This window comes from Sebastes umbrosus, chromosome 9 (genome assembly GCF_015220745.1).
Source record: "Sebastes umbrosus isolate fSebUmb1 chromosome 9, fSebUmb1.pri, whole genome shotgun sequence".
Lineage (NCBI taxonomy): Eukaryota > Metazoa > Chordata > Actinopteri > Perciformes > Sebastidae > Sebastes > Sebastes umbrosus.
In genome coordinates, this window is record NC_051277.1 from 26,127,247 (window position 1) to 26,146,997 (window position 19,751).

Here is a 19,751-nt window from a genome sequence, read left to right on the forward strand (position 1 = left end):
TTAAAATATGAATGTTTGTTTTGGATCTGTTTTAATAGTGGTGCCATGTGATTGGCTTCCAGGAACTGGATGCCCCGAGGGATTAATCTTCCCACAGTGCAGTGCAAACAGGCTTATCCTATCAACTAACCTCCACCCGACCCCAACCATCACACTCCCTCATTTAGTTGTTGTCAAAGCAAAATTATGATTTGGTGCTTGGATTCTGATAAATATATTTAATCAGAAGCTCTACAGTCTAATGAGTGAATTATACAATTAAATTGGCCAAATGCAGTTAGTCAAGATTTATATCTATGTTTTCCTGTAAACCTGGAGTAAAAAATCAGATACTCTGTTTGCGTACATAAAATGACACAAGCTATTTCAGACCCTCTGGTTAACTTTAGAAGTGTCCTTGTCAAATCCTTTCACACCATATGCGTTGACTGGAACGTACCGTCCAACTATAAATTGATTTAAGACACAAGATGATTTTTAGTGGCTCATAAATATAGTATTTAGTGTGCTAGTGTTGATGTCTCTATCAAGTAACATTGTCTTCTTCTTTATATATTAGATTTTATTCAAGAAAATTAAATTTTATCTTGTTTTTGAATTCAGATAGATTTAAGTGAGGAGTCACAAAACACTGTTACATGTGTATAACAAATACTGAATCTAGTGGTTCAGTGCTGTTAATTAAAATCAATGATGGGTAGCCTGAGGTCCAGATGGGATTTATGATATATGTGAGATTTGATCTCGTCTTCCACTCTCCATTATCCCCTGGTTAACAATGCTGTTGCTTTGACAATTGTCAAACCTCAGCAGCATTCAATCAACACACTGAGATAGTTTATCAGCAGTAATTGTAGAAACACTTGATAAACCAAGGTTAATTTGTATCCAGTAATATCACCAGTTCAGTTAATTTCCCCTGCTAACCCTGCTGCTATTATCAATATACAATATATAAAATCATGTATTTTTTCCTGTCTTACTTTGTGTTTGTTGATAAGCTTTATGTCCTTGTCAGATGAGGCCTGATTTGGTGGTACAAAGGGCACACATCAGGTCTGCCAGGACCTTCCTCTAGAGGCCGCTGGGAACTTGGCCATCACTCCTTTGCAATCCACTGGACCTTATCTGACATTGTTGCTACCCCTCTGACACATCAGCACGGGGAGTTGAGGCCAAATCCATTAAATGCACATGTGTGAGGCTGTAAAAATAACCTGCTTGAGCACATAAATCTTTATTCAGTTTAGCATCCCTGTACTGCAGATACAGTAGACTTGCTGGGCACCAGGGGGATGCAGAGGAAAAAAGCTACAATAGTTACCCTATTTCAAACCCTGATGCAGCTGTGGCGCTTCCAGCTTAGCAGAGTCTATCACACACACATTAGCAGTGTTTGTGGGTGAGGGATCATATACTTGTTGCTGCCGTGAAGTGTGTTCCAAAGTTCTTTAAACAAGCTGTTGTTTGCAAGCACTATGCTATGTAATATAACCAAGTGCCACAGGGACTCAGGAGGAAAGGAAAAACCAGAGTATCTTGAGAGTGTTTGTTTATGAAAATTTAACAAATGTGTGAACGTGGTTGTGCACTTGAGCACTCTGCAGCTGAGAACTATTTCAGTAAAGTAAACCAACCGTAATACAGAAAGTCACATTTATTTCCTTTGGCCTAGATTACAGCAACTCCATTTACTCCTGCTCAACTCCAGAGTTTGACACCAGACAGATCCCTTGTGGCAGCGCTCTGGATAGTTGCAGTTGTGACAGAGTTCATATCACTCCAATTTTAGCCTCAATGAGCACTGTTGTTACTTAATTTCTGCTGCGAAAAAAGGTGCAACAGGCAGAGATGCACCAATACTGATATTGCGCCGATACTAACGCACATAGCTTGCTCGGGTATCTGTGACAATGGGGCCGATCTATTTAATTCTATGTCTGTATATGTCTGATTACACGTGCACATGGCGATATTGGGTATTTCACGCTTGCTACACCAACAAGTTTTACAACTACTTGCAATATCTGCAAAGCCAATGTTTCGAGGGGTGGCAGTAGCACTGCAAAATATAACACAACCCACTTAATCGAGCACCTCCAGATGCATCATGCTGATGAGTTTGACGAGTTTAAACCAATCACATAGAAAGGACGCAGTTTACTTTGTCAGATGCATTACAAAGACGCAAGAAACTTCCCAGTGATAGTGTGAAAGTGACAATAATAGCAGAACATTTTGTTTTACAAAGTTAGAAAAGCAATGTTTAAATGAAGCCTGATGCTGCCTTACACATAACAGAATGATCCCAGTCACTGCCACATAGTGAGACATGCAGCTTATTAATTAAACACTGGTATCGGTCGATACCCAAAGCCCAGGTATAGTTTCAGTATCGGGACTTAAAAAGTCAGAGCGGTGCATACCCAGAAAAAATATAGGTATTCTGATTATGCAGTCAAGTGTCGAAGTTATTTTGACATTTGCTCCTCAGATTTTTAGGAGCCTTCTTACCGTCAACAATGAGCCATCAACATTTTTGCCTGTTGTAACTTGAGCTCACATTCCAGACATTAGAAAACCAGTAATAACTTATTTTTTAAGAATAGTGTGGAGAGTATTGACGGATGGATTTATGATTCATACAAAACAAGAGAAAATGTGTTTACATGTATCAGATGCTGACACATGCAATGTGACGGACAGCTGGTATTTATGGCACAGTGTGTGATTTCCAGTCACTGTTGTTTGACTCATATCACTGTGTTTGGGTGGCAGGGTTGTGAAACTGATTACGTCAACAAATATTAAATACACAACATGTTTTTTCCTCTCATAGAAAAGCAGCTGTCTCAACTTTAACTACAGCATGCTCTGCTTTTTTTCACCCCCGCCACTGGAGCCAATGATTCCAGTGGACACTACAATACCTAAAACACATAACTTGCATTTAATATCAAAACATTAATTCAATACGCAATAACAGATTTCTGTGTTAATGGACGAGTCTGTGTGCATGTAGTATGCAATGGAATCTTGTGGCCACTCATCAGACCAAGAATAGGACGCAGCTCCTTACCAGCGTAGTGTGAGAATGTCCCAGCTGTTGACTTGATATGGTTATGAACAGCAGCCAAACACTAAGCAAGGGCTGAGCACTGTTTCTTATCATCTGTTTGGATGAAGTGTGTAAGCACTGGACCTGGTTTCACATACCTTCTCTCAAAGAGCAAATGCTGTGAAACACGTTGCATTTCAATGTAGGAATGCAGGCACATTCCCACGTAACCAGAAAAATTATTTACAATCTCGCTTTACTTCACTTGCTTTCTGATATTCACTATATTTCTTGTAACTTGAAACTTGATCTGAGGCAATTAGTCATTGATCTTAGTCTGCCATAGAGTGTTATTCTACACCTGACATGGTATCATATTGATATACACTGGGGACATGTCTACTCTTTGCACCCAGCTAGATGTCCCTTAGAGTTGCATAGACTTTAGCAACTGAGCTGGTAAGATGGTTAAAGGGATAGTTTGGGTGTTTTTTGAAGTGGGGTTGTATGAGATACTTATCCATAGTCGGTGTATTACCTACAGTAGGTGACGGTCGGCACGCCCCCAGTTTGGAGATCAGACAGGAGTTACCACACAGGATCGAAGCAATGTACTGCTGTGGACGGGGCCGGCAGCAAAACGTATTTTAGACACCTAAAGGAATGTGTGTACGCTATATTTAGAATATTTTCACCTCTTTATTACCGTGAGACAGCCCTTTCCAACAGGGAACTGAAGCCATTGTATCCATCTATGCTCTCACCAAAACCACCAGACTCCATTGCAAAAACCTGTAATTTTACCTCGCAGAACACGTGGGTTACTGGTATATCACTGCCTCGATCGGGTAGTTTGTTTGTGCTATTGTGTGACTTTGGTGAATCCGAACTAACCAAAGTCACACAATAACACATACAAACTAACCGATCGAGGCAGTCGTACAGTCGGCTGCTTTGGCGAGAGCATAGATCACGTCTTCGGTCCCCTATCGGAAACATAGACTGTATTGCTGTCTCACAGCAAGGTAAAGCGGCGAAAATCTTTTAAATATAGGGTACACTTGGGTGGCTAAAATACATTTTGCTGCCGGCTCCACCCACAGCAGTACATTGCTTTGCTTCCGTGCAGTAACTCATGTCTGTTTCTCCAAACTGGGGGTGTGCCAACTGTCATTTACTGTAATAACCCCACTTCAAAACACCCAAACTATCCCTTTTAAGATGTGCTGTTCTAATGCAGTCTGCGGAATGATTACCAAGGTGATTAGTCAACAAGTGACATCATTTTCTATAATTCTATACATTGGCTGTAAAGACTTGTGCTCACACAGAAGCTGGAAATGTGATCCGTCTCAGCATGTTATCATCTTGTATAGATTGTACCCCTGAAGCCTTGCGGCAGAGTGTAAGGTAGTGATGCAGAGGGGTGAGGGGATGATATAATGTAGGTTTGGATGAGTGGTGGGGGATGGTGGTAATGAAGCCTCTCCATGTATCCCCTGGGAAGGTCACTGCACAGCACCAACTCCTGCTCCATCAGCCTGATGTCAAGCAGCTCTGCACAATTTATCTGTTTGCTCCACTCCGGCTGCTTTTAGCGCTGTCTTAAAGTGACCTCACCTCGCTGGTGAGGAGGCTGTTCTTATGCACACTGTAGCCGCCCCCCTTTTTTTAGGTGTAATACGGTAATGCACTCTGCAGTCACTCACCACAGCCAGTGGAGCGGCTTTTTCAGTCCTGCCTCAGATGTAGTCAGAGCAGTCTGGGAGGAGGTGTGTGGAGGTGGTGCGTCCACCTGGACCACTGTTTGTCCTGGAGTACTGGGTCATCATAGCTGGGGGGGGGGAAGACTCCAGCTACCAAGTCTCAGGCTGAGGCTGGATCATGGGCTGTTCTGGCAGCAGAGCGTGCCTTAGTGCTCCCGGCACTGCAGAGAGGGTAACTGGCTTCTACATTGTTCTACTCTGCAGTGAGGAATAGATGCAGATCTGGGCTACAGCAGGACAGGGTGGGCTACAGCAGGACAGGGTGGACTACATTTGCTTTTGTAAACTGATCAGTGATGTGATATTCGGCTTGTCTTACTTGGCTATTATGTGTCAGGTTCATAATTGAATTATGCAGGCTGTGTGATGTACTGTTTAGTGTGTCGGGCTGTTTATGTGAATCAGTATAGTCAGAGAAAGGTATTAAACGAGAGATAAACAGTTTTGGGATTTGGATGCGTCAGTTTGAAGTCTGGAGCACTGCAGCTACAGCACAGCACAGCTGCCTCTTTACTGCAAAAGTGAGTCAGAAAGGGAGAAGTGAAGACTGACAGAAGGCATGTGCTAAGACTGAAAACACGAGTTGAATGTCTTATTCTTCCTTAATCTCCCTTCCTTGCTGCTGTGGTGTTGTTGCTGTATTTGCATTTGGCTGTCAAATACAATATCCTGGAAGGTAAAACTGTATTCATTAGATGGTTATGCGTCAGGGTGTTGCCCTGACAGAGCCTTCCTTCCAATAGTGAATAAGATTCATAATCATTTGTGATCTTAATTGTGATGATTTAAGCTCAAAAAGTGCATTGACATGAGCGTATGCATGACTGTTTACATTGTTTTTCTTCTATGCAGCGTGATGAAGCCACAAAGCGGTGCAGGGATCTGTCCCAGGAGCTGGTCAGCCTTCGAGGAGAGCTGGGTAAGTTGGGTCACCCTCACACAACCGCTTTGTTTAAATTTGTTATCACCAAAGTAAACACTTCTGGTACAGGGTCTGCTTTTAGTTCCCCTTCCTGATGTACTTTTGTCCTTTTTGATTGTTCAGTTTAGATGACAAGCCGGGAGGCATTCTGCGTCACGTTTGTATGGATAATGAGGATGACAATATGGTTTTTCTATTGTTTGCTATTGTTTTTTCCATCATGAGTATTTAGTTGTTTACTTGGTTCACTTATTTTGTTGCTGGGATCTAATACAGTTGTTGATCTGAGTCATTGGTGCTTTAATTTAGATGTTTATAGCGCATGTTAGGCATTATTCTATTCTATTGCACTAATTTCTCTGGACTGACATTCATGCAGTTCAATGTAATCTTTATTTTATTTAATATTAATAAGACAGTTCAGTGCTGTGATGGGTTAATGTTTCTTATTTGATGAAACTGGTGTGACAAAACTGTTTCATGACTGAAATATTATCATCTCTGTACGCGGGGGAGGTCTTACTACACCACACAGATACCCCCTGTGGCTCTTCCTCCACTTGTTAATTGCTTTGTCCACACGTGCCTATTTGTCAAGGCATGTGTGTTTAAGTGTTGCTGAGAGCAGTGGTGTCAGCCCATTCCCCAGGCAGTGGCAGTCTGACCTCTGACCCCACACAGGAGGGGCTCCCAGTGGTGGAATGCCACACCACCTGAGGCCCCATGAAGGTTTAGGGACAATGTTTTCTGCCCAGCCTATGGGCTGTCACACAGAATAGCCTTGTATGTACAGGCACATGCCCGCCAGCTTTCATCTCTTACTTATAGCAGCAGTAGTATTGTGGCTCCTCCCCTCCTTCTCAGCCTCGGGACTTCCACATGACTGCTCTTATATGCCGAGTGCTGTTATATCTGCGCTTTAACACATTCTTCCCTTCAGGGAGGCTGTGAGACCTACACTGGCTTCAGATGGACCTTTTGTATTATGTGTAGTAAAAATATGTTAAGTCCAGACAGATTCTTATAAGTCTGCTTTTTAGTTAATTTCCTCCCCAGACTGTGTCCCTGCCTGCTTCCACAGTGACCTCACTCCTCATTCAGCAGCAGTAAATTACAGTCTTGGGCCACAGCCCAAACTGTGATACAACCACACCCCCTTTCATCATTCCTCGCACGTAAAATTATATCTTAAAGGGATCTGCCATCTTCACCATCTGCCTTAACTCTATCACCCTGCTGCTGACTGTGGGCCAGAATGCAGCTAACTTTAGATTAACGGGGCCCTCCTCCCCCATATGAGCCATGAGGTGTTTTTGTGAGGTGGATTTGCACTAGAAAGGCTCATATGACCAGATCTCTATTACACATGGTTGCGGAGTGCTGGGCTCTGTTTGTTGAGCTGTACATGCCAAAGCCTGATAGATAGTCCCTATGTTAGCTTGGCCACTGTTCCTGGATCTGCTGCTGTTATTCCACTCCAGGTGAATCTTCATGCAGTGCAGTGTTTAGCTCAGTTTGAGCTGTGTAAAAACACAGACTCCAGGACTTTATTTACATTCAGATGGCAACAGGACTACACATTATGATTAACAACATTTGTTACCATTTGTCTGTGACAAAGTAGTTCAGCATGACTAAAATTGCAACCCTGAATACAGATGTGTAAACCTGTAAAGACATATGAAATACAGCATGTGGCCCTCATGGCTAACATATTTGCAAAAAATGCTGAAAAGACCCATTCATGACTCGTTTTTGGTAACTATGATAGCATTATACTGTGGTCCCAAAATCGGTTTTAGAACGGGATATCAAATTGTAAGATAACCTTTATTAGGGAATAGTACATGTACCTTTATGGTGTCCAGACGGTTTGTGGAAGCAGTGAATGTACCTGCCACACATGTTGTAGCATAGCAGAGAAACATCTGGGTTCAGTATTATTGTACGCCCACTATTGAAGTCATACATAGTCTCAAGCTCTACAGTGTGTAGTTGTGGTTTATTGTACTACAAAGTATTTGAGACCAAACCTTTTGAAAGAATATCGCCTGCTTAAAATGACAGCAGATGTTTTTGTCCTGCAAAGCGGTCTTCCTTACTGTGCACCATCAGTGTGACTTCACTGGTGAGTTGAAGTCACATCGGCTGGCAACACCAGCTGCTGGGTATCAACGGCATTTATGCACAAGCACTTAAACTGGAGACAGGTTATGGAGTTGGTCACTGTCACCCACTCCAGAGCAGATATAAACACTTGGCAGTGGAAACGGTTGGGATATAGTGAGACTGGTTTACAGAACAAAAACAAAAGTCGCCAGTTGTACAAACTTAAAAATGGCAAATTACCAGCTGTGGAGGGAACAAGCCTGATTTCATAATCAGTTACTTTATGTTACTGATTTCAAGATATTATGAAAGAATGAAGAGACAAGTTGATACCGTATCGTCATCTGCCTATAAATAACTGCAGTGTTGTTGGCGTATGCAGTCAAGTGCAAGAGGAGGAACCTCCCCTTTTGAAAGTCAGTTTTTCCATTCCTTTTTGGAGCACATTTAGTGTCACACATTTACAACAAGGGGAGAACTTTGCAAAACAGAGTTCCTCAGTGGACGTATTGCATTTCTTACACAAGCAGTTACTAATACAAATTTTCATCGGCCCTTTTTTAATGAATATTACAGTCAACGCAGCTGCATACAATCACTGAACACCATGCAAATGTCCTGTCACTCGTTTACCAAGATAAAATACTACCTTTATATTCTATTTTTCTATTTCCAGTTTGCTCCGTCCATTCGTCTGAGCGTCTGGAGAAGGAGAAGGATGAGCTGCGTGTCGCTCTGGAGGATGCACTGCACAGATTGCAGGATCAGCACCAGAAGGACCTTGCCGAGCTGGAGCAGAGACTACAGGCCTTCTATCAGGCTGAGTGGGACAAGGTCCACCTCACCTACCAGGAGGAGGCCGACAAGTGCAAGACTCTCATGCAACAGCAGGTTTGTCCCTACACCACCTTTTAATTATGATTTGTATTATAGATTTTAATCATTTATGCAGAAAGATTTACTATTGCTTATCCAATAGTATAGTATAGTATCCAGCTGTATTCTTATTTTTAGGCTCATCTATTATTCAATTTATTTAATGGAAAGCTCTGTAACGGCTCAGGCACCAGTGGAGGATGGGGCGTTTATGTCAATATTGATGCAATAACATTTTTAAAATGTAAGTTTGTTTGAACTTTTCTGTGCTTCAGGAGAAAATAAAACATCTTAATGTAATGCAGTACTTAGTAATGCCTGAGGATCAGTGATGCCGTGATTCAAAATTAAGTCTATCCTGTGTCCTCTTTAAAGATGGGAGAGCTTAAAGCCAATCACGAAGCCATGAAGCTGGAACTGGAGAGCAGCCATGCAGAACAGCTGCAGTCTGTTAAACAGCAGTGGGAAATGTCACTGGAAGGTGAGTGAACAGTATTTGACCAAATGAATGAGACTACATCCATTCTCTGGACCTGCATTTTATGAGTTTATATGGAACTGACTCAAGTTGTTGGGTGTATTTTTAACTTTGCATATTCCACCTACGTTAACAAATGCAAGTGTGGATTCTTTCTGATTCTATTGCATCATAACATGAAATTGTGATGCGTTGTACAGCTTTCTGAAGTATTTCTGAAAACTCTTTAGAGCTCAACAAAGTCCACAATCAGGAGCTGAAGTCTTTGGACAAAACTCTGAAAGAGGCAGGAGCCGCTCTATCTGTAAGCATGACTTATTTTTACCCCTTTATCAAAGAAATTCACACAAACAATAGCATGTCATGACATGAGGATAACCTATGAATTGGGGAACCAGTGTGTAAAAGCTTTACTCAATGACTTTTGTTGTGCTGCGTACATCCACAGGAACAGATTGAAGAGCTGACCGCAGAGAACAATGCTCTAATTGAGAAGATAGCTGCAGAGGAGAACAGGAGGAAAAAGCTGGCCGAAAAGAGTCAGGTACTCTCATCTGTCTGCTTATTATAGCACAGCTCCACTTTAGAAAAATCTCATGACCCCAGTGTTGCTCGCCTTTAAGAATAAAAGGTGGAAAAACCATGAAGCCAATGATTACCAAAGAGATAAACTAAATAACAAAAATCATTACACGTTTTCTTAAAAGACCTACATTTTTAAGAGTTGTCTATTAGGTTTGGCAAAGTTAGTGCGATAATAACGTTAACGCAAAAATGTTTTAACGCCACTAATTTCTTTAATGCATTAACGCAACTTGCGATATTTAGGCTGTAGCAGAATCAGTTTTAAAGCTAGAGTGAAGATACTGGTATCGTATGAAACTAGAAAACCTAATGAATTCATTGGTAACCATGTTGTACTAGCTTGTCAAGAAGGAGGCTAAATAACATTCAAACTTACGCTGAATTTTGGCGAGGAAAAACTGTCATGGCCATTTTCAAAGGGGTCCCTTGACCTCTGACCTCAAGATATGTGAATGAAAATGGGTTCTATGGGTACCCACGAGTCTCCCCTTTACAGACATGCCCACTCTATGATAATCACATGCAGTTTGGGGCAAGTCATAGTCAAGTCAACACACTGACAGCTGTTGTTGCCTGTTGGGCTGCAGTTTGCAACGTTATGATTTGAGCATATTTTTTATACTAAATGCAGTACCTGTGAGGGTTTCTGAACAATATTTTTGGATCATATTTTGTGTTGTTAATTCATTTCCAGTAAAACATATAGACATACATTTGCATAAAGCAAGCATATTTGCCACTCCCATGTTGATAAGAGTATTAAATAAATATTAAATATTTGAATCGATTGGCAGCCCTACTATTAGGTCAGTTAACCATTCTTTACCACGTAAAAGGGTTTGAACAGGAGTGGGTTAAACTCTGTGTTAGCTACAACTCTGCCCTCCCTCTCTGTCCAGAGTGTAGATTTTAATTTTCCCAGAGTGCTGTTGTACGGTTAGGATGCCACTCCTCATCAGTGTTAAGTGGCTGCCTCATGTACTCAGCATTCTGCCCTTGCACAGTAGAGTCATTAAGGTAACTACCTCACATTACCCTGCCACTCCACATCTGCTATTAATAGATGCATAATAAGAACAGCATGAGTAATAGCTCTGTATTACATGTTGACCACTTGTTAAAAATGATTAAGAATAGTTTAAACACTACCCTCATGCAGAACACATTATTTGCGTGTTTTATGTCATTGTGAATGACCCCTAAAGATCCAGAGCTTCATTGTCCCTGTGAGCTCAGCAGAGATTAATTTGGAAGTGATGCATAGCGCCCTCTGTTGTGTGGTTCTGGATTTATGGCCACACGACATTTACGAGACTGGCTGTACTCATTTTTGAAGTCTTTGATCATCTTGGCATGAATTGTTTTGTCCCCACAGAAGGACTCCCACACCCTGTATCTGGAGCAGGAGCTAGAGAGCCTCAAAGTGGTGCTGGATATCAAAAACAAGCAGCTCCACCAGCAGGAAAAGAAGCTGATGGAGACAGACAAACTGGTGAGACCCGTGGCAGATGATCATGATCGCTGCTGGGCATCAAGACGAGCAATGCAACTGGCATAAAAAATCAACACAATGAGTGATTCATGTGTTGTTTTTTTCTTTACAGACAGATAAAAGTGTGAAGTTGGATGAGAACCTTAAGAGGGTCCAGCAGGAGAATGAGGACCTCAAAGCCCGCATGGAAAGACATTATGCACTGTCAAGGTAAGAGTTCACCGCATATTATATAGTGATGGAAACCAGACCTTGAACTGAGACGGGTGGTTAGATGTTTCACTCTACTTTTGAATGACCGCATTCAATTAAAGTGATAGTTTGGGTGTTTTGAAGTGGGGTTGTATGGGGCACTTATCCGTAGTCAGTGTATTTCCTACTGTAGATGACGGTCAGCACGCCCCCAGTTTGGAGAATCAGACAGGAGTTACCACATCAAAGCAAAGCAGTAAAACATTTTAGCCACTTAAAAGAAAGGACCACCTAATAAAATCAATATCAGTTTAAGTGTACGCTATATTTTGAATATTTTGACTGCTTTACCTTGCCATCGGACAGACATTTCCGACGGGGAACTGAAGCCGATGTATCCATCTATGCTCTTGCCAAATCCGCAACACTCCATTGAAAAAAAACTGTAATTTTACCTTGCTGAACACAAGGTTTTCTGTTCTATTGCTGCCTCGTTCAGTTAGTTAGTTTATTGTGTTATTGTGTGACTTTAACCAAATTCACACAATAACACAGGTTAGCCTTTCTTTTAGGTGGCTAAAATACATTTTGCTGCTGCCCCCGTCCACAGCAGTACATTACTTTGCTTCTGTGCGGTAACTTCTGTCTGTTTCTCTAAACTGGGGACGTGCCTACCGTCATCTACTGTTGGTAATACACTGACTATGGATAAGTACCTAATGCAACCCCACTTCAAAACACCCATACTATCCCTTTAAGTGCATGCTCCTCTGTGCCATGCATTCTTACATATTATCATTATTATACCTACATTAACTATTAATCAATGAACCACACCGTTGTACTGGTTCCCTCGATGAATATGGGCACTGTAGTTTATTTTGACTTGATCCCACATACGCTGCACTATTTACTCCAGTTTGTCATGTTTAAGTTACATCTTCATTAGGAAGTAATGGTTTGGGGTTACAAACAGGCTGGGGTAGTCAGAAAATACTGAGACATATTGTGTTGTTTATTTGAGTCTTATCATGTCACTTGTTGACAATAACAAAAAATCTGAATATGTCTAGTATATACTAGTACTTTGATTTGATATATGCTGTAGGTGAGAGCTTCAGTTCACTGGTTGTCTGCTAACATTAGTTCTCAGAGCATTTCTAACTTGTGTGTTGTCGATGCATTGCAGACAGCTGTCGACGGAGCAGGCTGTGCTGCATGAGTCCCTTCAGAAGGAGTCCAAGGTGAACAAGCGTCTGTCGATGGAGAACGAGGAGCTGATCTGGAAGCTCCATAACGGGGACCTGACCAGCCCCCGCAAGGTGTCCCCCACCTCCACCTCCCCCTCCCGCTCCTTCAGCCTCCAATCGCCTCGTAGCTCCGACGTGTTCTCCAGCCCTCCCGCCTCGCCCAGATAACGATGGGCCCCCGCTTCCAGGAAGCACGCCCTCTCCTTTTGAGTTATCCCGCTGGAATTAAGAGCCATGTTTGTTTCCTGTTCGCTTAGCAACATCAACAGCCCGACTCTGGCTCCTTCAGGATTGGATGAACTCTGACACTTTCTGTACAGAGACACTACGGACTGTAAAATGTTGCACAGAAGCACTTAATAAGCAAGGTCGCCTTGTTTTTTGCCTTTCACGTCTGATAATATGGATGGGGGGGTGGGTGGGGTGGGGTGGGGGGGGGGGGGGGGGGGGGGGGGGGGGAAGGAAATCTCAGGACTTCTATATGATGATACACTATTTTTGTTATTTGTTAGCAGAAGCTTGTCTGTCCTGTCACTCAGCGCACACACACATACACACATACACACATGCATGCTTGTCAACACATCAGAACCAGCCCTGCAGTGTGAAAGAGGGCTTCTTGGTGTCTCTGGAGACCACAGCCTTTGAATTCAGATGACACTGTCCCTCCTGGGGGCACATTTAATTTGAAATCTGCATGAAATATGGAATTGCTTCTGTTGGATTCCTGCACCATTTCTTACAGCTAACTGTGCAAGAGTGACTGTCAAATAGTCATATTACTAACATCCCGCTGCTAGTCCGCACACCAGGGCTGTACGAAGAATTTCTTTGTGGTTACGTGTTGTTGTTTTTTTACACCTCGGTTGCGATGTTTTGTTTTCCACATTTTGTTTGTTTGTTTGACCAAGGGACCAATCCAAGTCTTTGTGCATGTGTTTGAGTCTTGGTAATCACCCCCTACTGAATGAACCCTCCTAATGCAGCTTTAAAGTCAGGGTCTTTGCAAAGAGTTGACCAGAAAAGGCTTTGCTTGTTCCTGTCGGAGACACTGCAATGTCTCAAAAAGAGTATTTTATGTGGACTCGATATTGTTGGTTTGTTGACCCCGTTTGAAATATGCAATTAATAAAGTCTTGTATTAAATCTGATGTATCGAAGTCAAGCTGTATAACTGTGATCGACATATTTTGACTTACTCGCAGCAGATGAGACTTGTCTTACGGTTATATTTAAGAGGTATATTCAGTTTTTCCTGGAGCTCAGCAGGTATTGTGTTGGAGCCAAATATCCTTAAATGTTTTCTAAACCACAAACATTCACATCCTAAGCTAAAGTAATTTCCAAAATCATAACAACCAAATTCAGCAAAGTGGAAACTGCAGCAAGTGTTGCATCGGAGCGAAATGAGTTCTGGGCCTGCAGATCACATTCCACATACGGAGCGCATTAGAACGTCAGCCTGGCACACAGCTCCGCTTTAAACCAGATTTTCCTCCTCACAACATGCTACAAAGCCAGAGCAAGTCTCCGATGGCTGCTGCTCCTTCTCTTCTAGCTGCATTATTTCATTTCAATGTTGCAGAGTTTGAGAATCGATTATATATCTAATATATTAAACCAACACTCCGGTAGAGCATCTCAGGAAGCATGTTGTAAAACACTTTTGGCTTTTCTCTTATCAAATGTTCCCAGAGATGTTTGAGGTCTGGTGGACTGTGGAGGAAAAACCCTGCCGGTCAGCACTCTTTGTTCTTCTTTGGGTTACCATGTGTGGGCTCATTGTCCTGCTGCAAAATGAATCCTCTCCTCAGGGCTTTACGCCAGAGGAGTAGTAATGCCTCTGCACAGATACCACTTCTTTTTGGTCACTCCAAAATAAGTGAAATATTCCAAATACTTTTTCCTTCTGTTTGACTCGACGCTTTGTGTTGTTGCATTAACCTTTCACACACAGCCATGTAAGCTCTCCAGCTGCAAAACATACAGTTTTGAAAAATGAACTCTTCAACAAAAGATGTAGCAAATCTTTATTGTTATCACAATCTGGGATCTAAAAATACACACATTTTTATGTATATACATGTCGATTTCGTCGGGTCTTGCTGGTTGCCGTGTTGCCGGGGCTAATTGGAGATGATACTAGTCGTCACGATTGTCTCGCCGTGCTGGTTCTTAGCTTTACAGATGTAGTTTCCAAAGTCGATGGTCTCCATATCCTCTACAGTCATGACGCTCTGGGAGACCCGTGTGGTGTGGCTCAAACCTCTGTTAACCAGCCTCCAGGAAGTCTGGATGTGAACTGGGCGACGGTCCTACACAATAACACAAACATTACTGATTTATTATCATGTTGTTTGAGGGCAGGGAAAATATTGATCCATCATTCTATTATCACAAAATTCACCCCGGTTTATCAACAGCAAGACCTTAAAGCCCCCCTCCAATTTAAAAAATGTGTTTTTCTTATTATGACCTCACTTGAATGTTTGAGCTTCACTGTGCAGAAAGATGTGTTGAGTTTGTTTTCACATCATTTTCACAAAACCATATATGCTGCACAGGTTGCTGACTGTTGGTTTTGTCCTGAACCAGGTCTAACTTTTGGTTTTAAGTCCAGTTGTCCTCCTACCTGACCAGGAAAAGTCCAGGTGAAGCTCACGTCCACCTCCGGCTCCCCCAGCGCTGTGCAGGTCACATTGATGTTGTCGCCTCCTGTCGCAGTCTGCGGAGAGGCTTCGAGGCTCACAAATGGTGCTCCACTAGGAACTGTCAACAAGAAACGGTAAACGATCATGTTACATTTTATACTATTTACAGCTGAAAGCTTAATGGCATTTAAACAGTTAAACCTCCATCAGCAGTCCAAAGCCCATTACTCACCATCTGCCAGTCAAACATGCCATGGCAGCTTAACTTTACCTAAACCACACACAATTTCCATTTCATAAATTCACCTGTCATCCTCCTCCCATTTGCAAAATCCAGCCTGTGTTTCCATTTCAACTGGCAACCGTCCACATGAACCAAACTCAGGAGTGAGGAACCTTTTGACAACTGTGAAATACAACTTTTTCCTGGAGGCTGATGAAGCAACGTAACCAACACATGATTCATGACTTTGTGAAAATGCCCCTCACGGTGGTTCTCTGTGCTTTTAATCAATAAAATGACAAGTAACGTGGTTATGTTTGACAGGAAAATTGGTTATTGATCCTGCACTCTGAGCAGCATCACCGTGTGTTACTGTATTTACGATCATATTGAAGCGTGACTGCTGCGTCCTCACCCTCCACATAGAGCAGCTGGTACTTTGTGGAGATCTGCGGGGTGCCCCTGGTCACGGCCTTGCAGTAGAAGACCCCCTGATGCTCTTGGCTGGGGCTCTGCAGGACAAACCCCTTGGTGGGGTCGTAGGTCACCTGCGTGCCGTTGGTCATGATCTCCTCCGGAGGGACTTCTCTGTGCAGGGACACCTTGGCCTGCGGGTCGGTCACGCGGCAGGGAACCACGGAGGGCCTGTCGGGGCGCAGGTACACGATCTCAAAGTGGATGGCAGAGGGGACGAAGAGGTTGTCTCTGTCTGTTTAGAGGGACAGATGTGTGGCGTCAAAACAGGTGCAGATGTGCATTTGTCCTCTATGGCACTGATCAATCAATGTGTTTGACAGCTGTGACATTAAACTCCCACCAGCAATTATACAATCACAGCATCACTTTTCAGTAACACATTGGGGGGTTTTAGATTGCCACTAATGACGTTATTAATGTTAATAAAGCAGGCAGTCAAAAAGAGATATATTTATGGCTTGATGGCTTATAATATCCATCCATCCATCCATCCATCCATTATCCGTAACCGCTTATCCTATTCAGGGTCGCAGGGGGGGCTGGAGATGATCCCAGCTGACATAGGGTGAAGGCGAAGTACACCCTGGACAGGTCGCCAGACTATCACAGGGCTGACACATAGAGACAGACAACCATTCACACCTAAGGGCAATTTAGAGTCTGGCTTATAATAGTTTTTTTTTTAAAAACACTTTTAACTAAACTGTTAACTAAAATGCTTGCAGATGCTCTACAGCAGAAAAATAATTACCTGTTACCTTTCAGTGGACACAGAGCAACATTATCATTCATATGGAGTTGTGTTTCTGGCCACGTGAGAAATGTAAGTCCAATATTCACTCTCCCTTTAGCTCTGTTTTGGTCTCCACCGACTGCTGAGGGAAATATGTCTCTTTAGCGGCTGAATGCTCCATTATGTTCCCAGCAAGCTGCTAACTTTGTCCGTCTGTGTATTTATATTGTCTGTCTTTTTTTGTTGTTGCAGAAAGCAGTTGCCTGCTGTGACTGAATACAAGGTTAATAAGAGTGGTGAGAGTGAACAGAAAACATTAAACGTGTAAAAAAAAAAAAAAAAAAAAAGAGTAGAGGAGAAAGGGATCTTCACTGCCCCTCTCCTACGACCCTCTTTATTTCCTTTTTTTTATTATTGTTTTTTTTTTAAGTTGAATCTATTATCTGATTACACATACTTTTTTTCTCTCTTATTATTTTATTTTATTTTCTATTTTTTATTTTTTTTTATTATTTTATTATTCTTCTTTTTTTTTATTTTTCTCTTTCATGTGACCAAGACTAACATGGGGTGGGGGGAAGGGGTGGTCCCTCTTCTATTTTTTTCTGTTTTCTGCAGGTCATAATGCAGAAAACATTATGGGGGCGACTGTGGCTCAGAGGGTAGAGCAAGTTGTCCACCAATCGGAAGGTCAGTGTATGAATGTGTGTGTGAATGGGTGAATGCTGACATGTGGTGTGAAGTGCTTTGAGTGGTCGGAAGAGGTACAGTGTATAAGAGCATTGGCAGCATCTAGTGGTGTGGTTGCAGATTGCAACCAACTGAGTACCCCTCCACTCACTCCTCCCTCTGCAGCTCACATTACCGCAGTTTCACAAGCGTGTCAGAGAGCTACGGTGGCCTTCAGGAACGTAAAAACATGAAAGGCTCTCTCTAGAGTCTGTGTTTGGTTCGTTATCCATTCTGGGCAACTGTAGAAACATGGGGGAGCAACATGGTGAGCTCAATGAAGACGACCTGCTCCCTATGTAGATATGAAGGGCTACTAACTACTAATTAAAGGGACATACTCTTTGTAAATATCCCTTATGGCCCATTTTAGAAAATGTAAATTGCAGTGTGCTCTGAATCACCTGTGAAATAGATGTATGAGACGTAGGCGCGTTCGTGGTCCTTCTCGCACTCTGTGCCGTCACACACGATCACCCAGCAGCTGTAGGGCCCCGTGTCAGCAGCAGAGGGCGACGTCAGGATCAGCTGACTGTACTTGTCACTCTGCTTGATGCTGGTGGCGGGAAAAACAAAAATATGAGACCTTCACATTCACATCAACGTATAGCGCGACAAACAGCTCACGTGTGCTTCCGGCACCTGAGGCGCGAGTCGTTGAAGGTGTCCAGGTAGGTCGGGTACGACCACCCGATGGAACTGCCTTTGCAGCGCAGCTCCATGTTCCTCCCAGGAGTCAGAGTAGTGGTCTGGCCCAGACGCAGGAAGCGTCCCTTATCCAAAACCTGGGTTAACAGGGACTGGCCTTTCACACCTCCATCTTTTAGTTTGGGGTGTCGCACCTTCATCCGTTTCCCACTTGGACGGATGCGGTTCTCTCCTACGTCTTTTCTGCGCTTGACTTGCTGGCAGACGCCTGGATACACAGGTGGATGAGGGGGAGTTAGAGGCAAGAGCAAATATATGATAAAGACAACAAAGATAAGTCACAAAAGCATCTGTTACTGTTACTGTGCTCTGGCCTAATTCTTTACAGAGTCCAGACTGGTGTGCCCATCCAGACAGCTAGTCTTTGTGTTTCCCCCAGCTGTGACAACAGTTGAACAGGAAGTGTGAAATCCTTATTACTGGCACAAAATGTCCAAAACCCAGCCTCTCTCTTTCAGCTCTGTATTTCTCTCAGCGGGCACAGAGCACAAAAACAAAACAATCAGTCTGAGGCGTAGACGTTCTGGCTTTGTTGTTTTATTCTTCTGTGCAGCATTAATGAGATCTCCATGGAGAGGTCAGCAGTAAAGGCCAGTTAATTAGAAACGGCTGTTGCATGCCTCAGATGCAGCTGGTTTGAGTTGATTCTGCAGAAACACTTTGCAAAAACTCACACCAAACATCATGCAAAACTTTACAATTTACATGCATTATATGAAATCCAAATACAACAGCAGCATTAGTTGCGGTGCACGCCTGAGGAGAGACAAAGTGATTGACAAAAGTGTTTGTTTTTGCATCATGTGAATGAGATTTACTTCTTTTTGAATCCACCTCCCATTCTACGCCCATCACCACAGCCAGTATTAACACAACCTTGGATTATCTAATCCTCCCACTACCTCCAGGTTACACTCATGATTACAGTAACAGGCATTTTGCTTCAATCATAAATCTAAAACACAGATGTGGAGAATCAACTCACCATTTTGGAGCTCCAAACAGAGCAGTACCAGGCAAAGCACAACCCAGAGCTTCATGATAGTGTGCTGACGGGATGGCCGGAGAGATCGGGGAGTTTTTGGTGAGGGGTTCAGTAGGAACTCTGCAGGCTCCAGCTGTTTAGACTTCCAACTCCATCCTCACAGACTGAGAGCAAAAAGGGGAAATAACTCCAGAGACTTCTGTTGACTCCCTCTCCTCAGACCTGAAGAGCAGAAACATGTACTCTAGAGCCCTCTGCTGGACCTGAGTGTGAATCATTCATCATCATTTTTTCATCACTACTGACACACTGTATGGAGGACAGAACCTGACAAAATAAAAGATTAATTAATTAATTAATAAATAACTTGATAAATAAATAAATATGTCATTAAATGAAGCAAAAACAATATACGGCCTCTTCATCATGAAGCAGTCCAAGAGGAAGCCTGGCTACATCAGCATCAGAGCTAAAACCAATCGCCTCAGCAACAGCTTCTATCCCCAGGCCATCCGGA

The 19,751-nt window shown here is 42.8% G+C and overlaps 2 protein-coding genes across 11 annotated transcripts in view; one reads left to right on the forward strand and one right to left on the reverse strand.

The window, feature by feature from the left end:
- The window catches only part of mtus1a (microtubule associated tumor suppressor 1a), a 38,049-nt gene extending 24,895 nt beyond the window's left edge, over window positions 1-13,154 (forward strand). For all 10 annotated transcript variants that reach the window (XM_037780669.1, XM_037780673.1, XM_037780675.1 and 7 more), the window contains 8 exons: window positions 5,677-5,743; window positions 8,532-8,746; window positions 9,107-9,212; window positions 9,440-9,513; window positions 9,658-9,753; window positions 11,170-11,286; window positions 11,399-11,496; window positions 12,668-13,154. In XM_037780669.1, the coding sequence (XP_037636597.1) occupies window positions 5,677-5,743; window positions 8,532-8,746; window positions 9,107-9,212; window positions 9,440-9,513; window positions 9,658-9,753; window positions 11,170-11,286; window positions 11,399-11,496; window positions 12,668-12,896 (1,002 nt within the window). In that variant the 3' untranslated portion in view covers window positions 12,897-13,154. The remainder of the gene's footprint in view (window positions 1-5,676; window positions 5,744-8,531; window positions 8,747-9,106; window positions 9,213-9,439; window positions 9,514-9,657; window positions 9,754-11,169; window positions 11,287-11,398; window positions 11,497-12,667) is intronic.
- Window positions 13,155-14,741: 1,587 nt separating this feature from the next.
- Window positions 14,742-19,463, reverse strand: pdgfrl (platelet-derived growth factor receptor-like). Its single transcript, XM_037780683.1, has 6 exons — window positions 19,235-19,463; window positions 18,184-18,457; window positions 17,946-18,097; window positions 16,018-16,311; window positions 15,361-15,497; window positions 14,742-15,043 (listed from the first exon to the last, which is right to left on the reverse strand). Exons 1-6 carry the CDS (start codon window positions 19,287-19,289, stop codon window positions 14,855-14,857), a joined length of 1,101 nt encoding a protein of 366 aa, XP_037636611.1. The 5' UTR covers window positions 19,290-19,463; the 3' UTR covers window positions 14,742-14,854.
- Between the last annotated feature and the right edge of the window lie 288 nt (window positions 19,464-19,751).

Bases quoted from the DNA above. Each gene is read 5' to 3' on its own strand.
- pdgfrl (XM_037780683.1), bottom strand. From the start codon at position 19,289: ATGAAGCTCTGGGTTGTGCTTTGCCTGGTACTGCTCTGTTTGGAGCTC. The intron at 16,312-17,945 runs GTGATTCAGAGC...CCCTCTAAACAG, and splicing joins CTCATACATCTATTTCACAG to ACAGAGACAACCTCTTCGTC. The intron at 15,044-15,360 runs GTAGGAGGACAA...GTTATTGTGTAG, and splicing joins CCTGGACTTTTCCTGGTCAG to GACCGTCGCCCAGTTCACAT.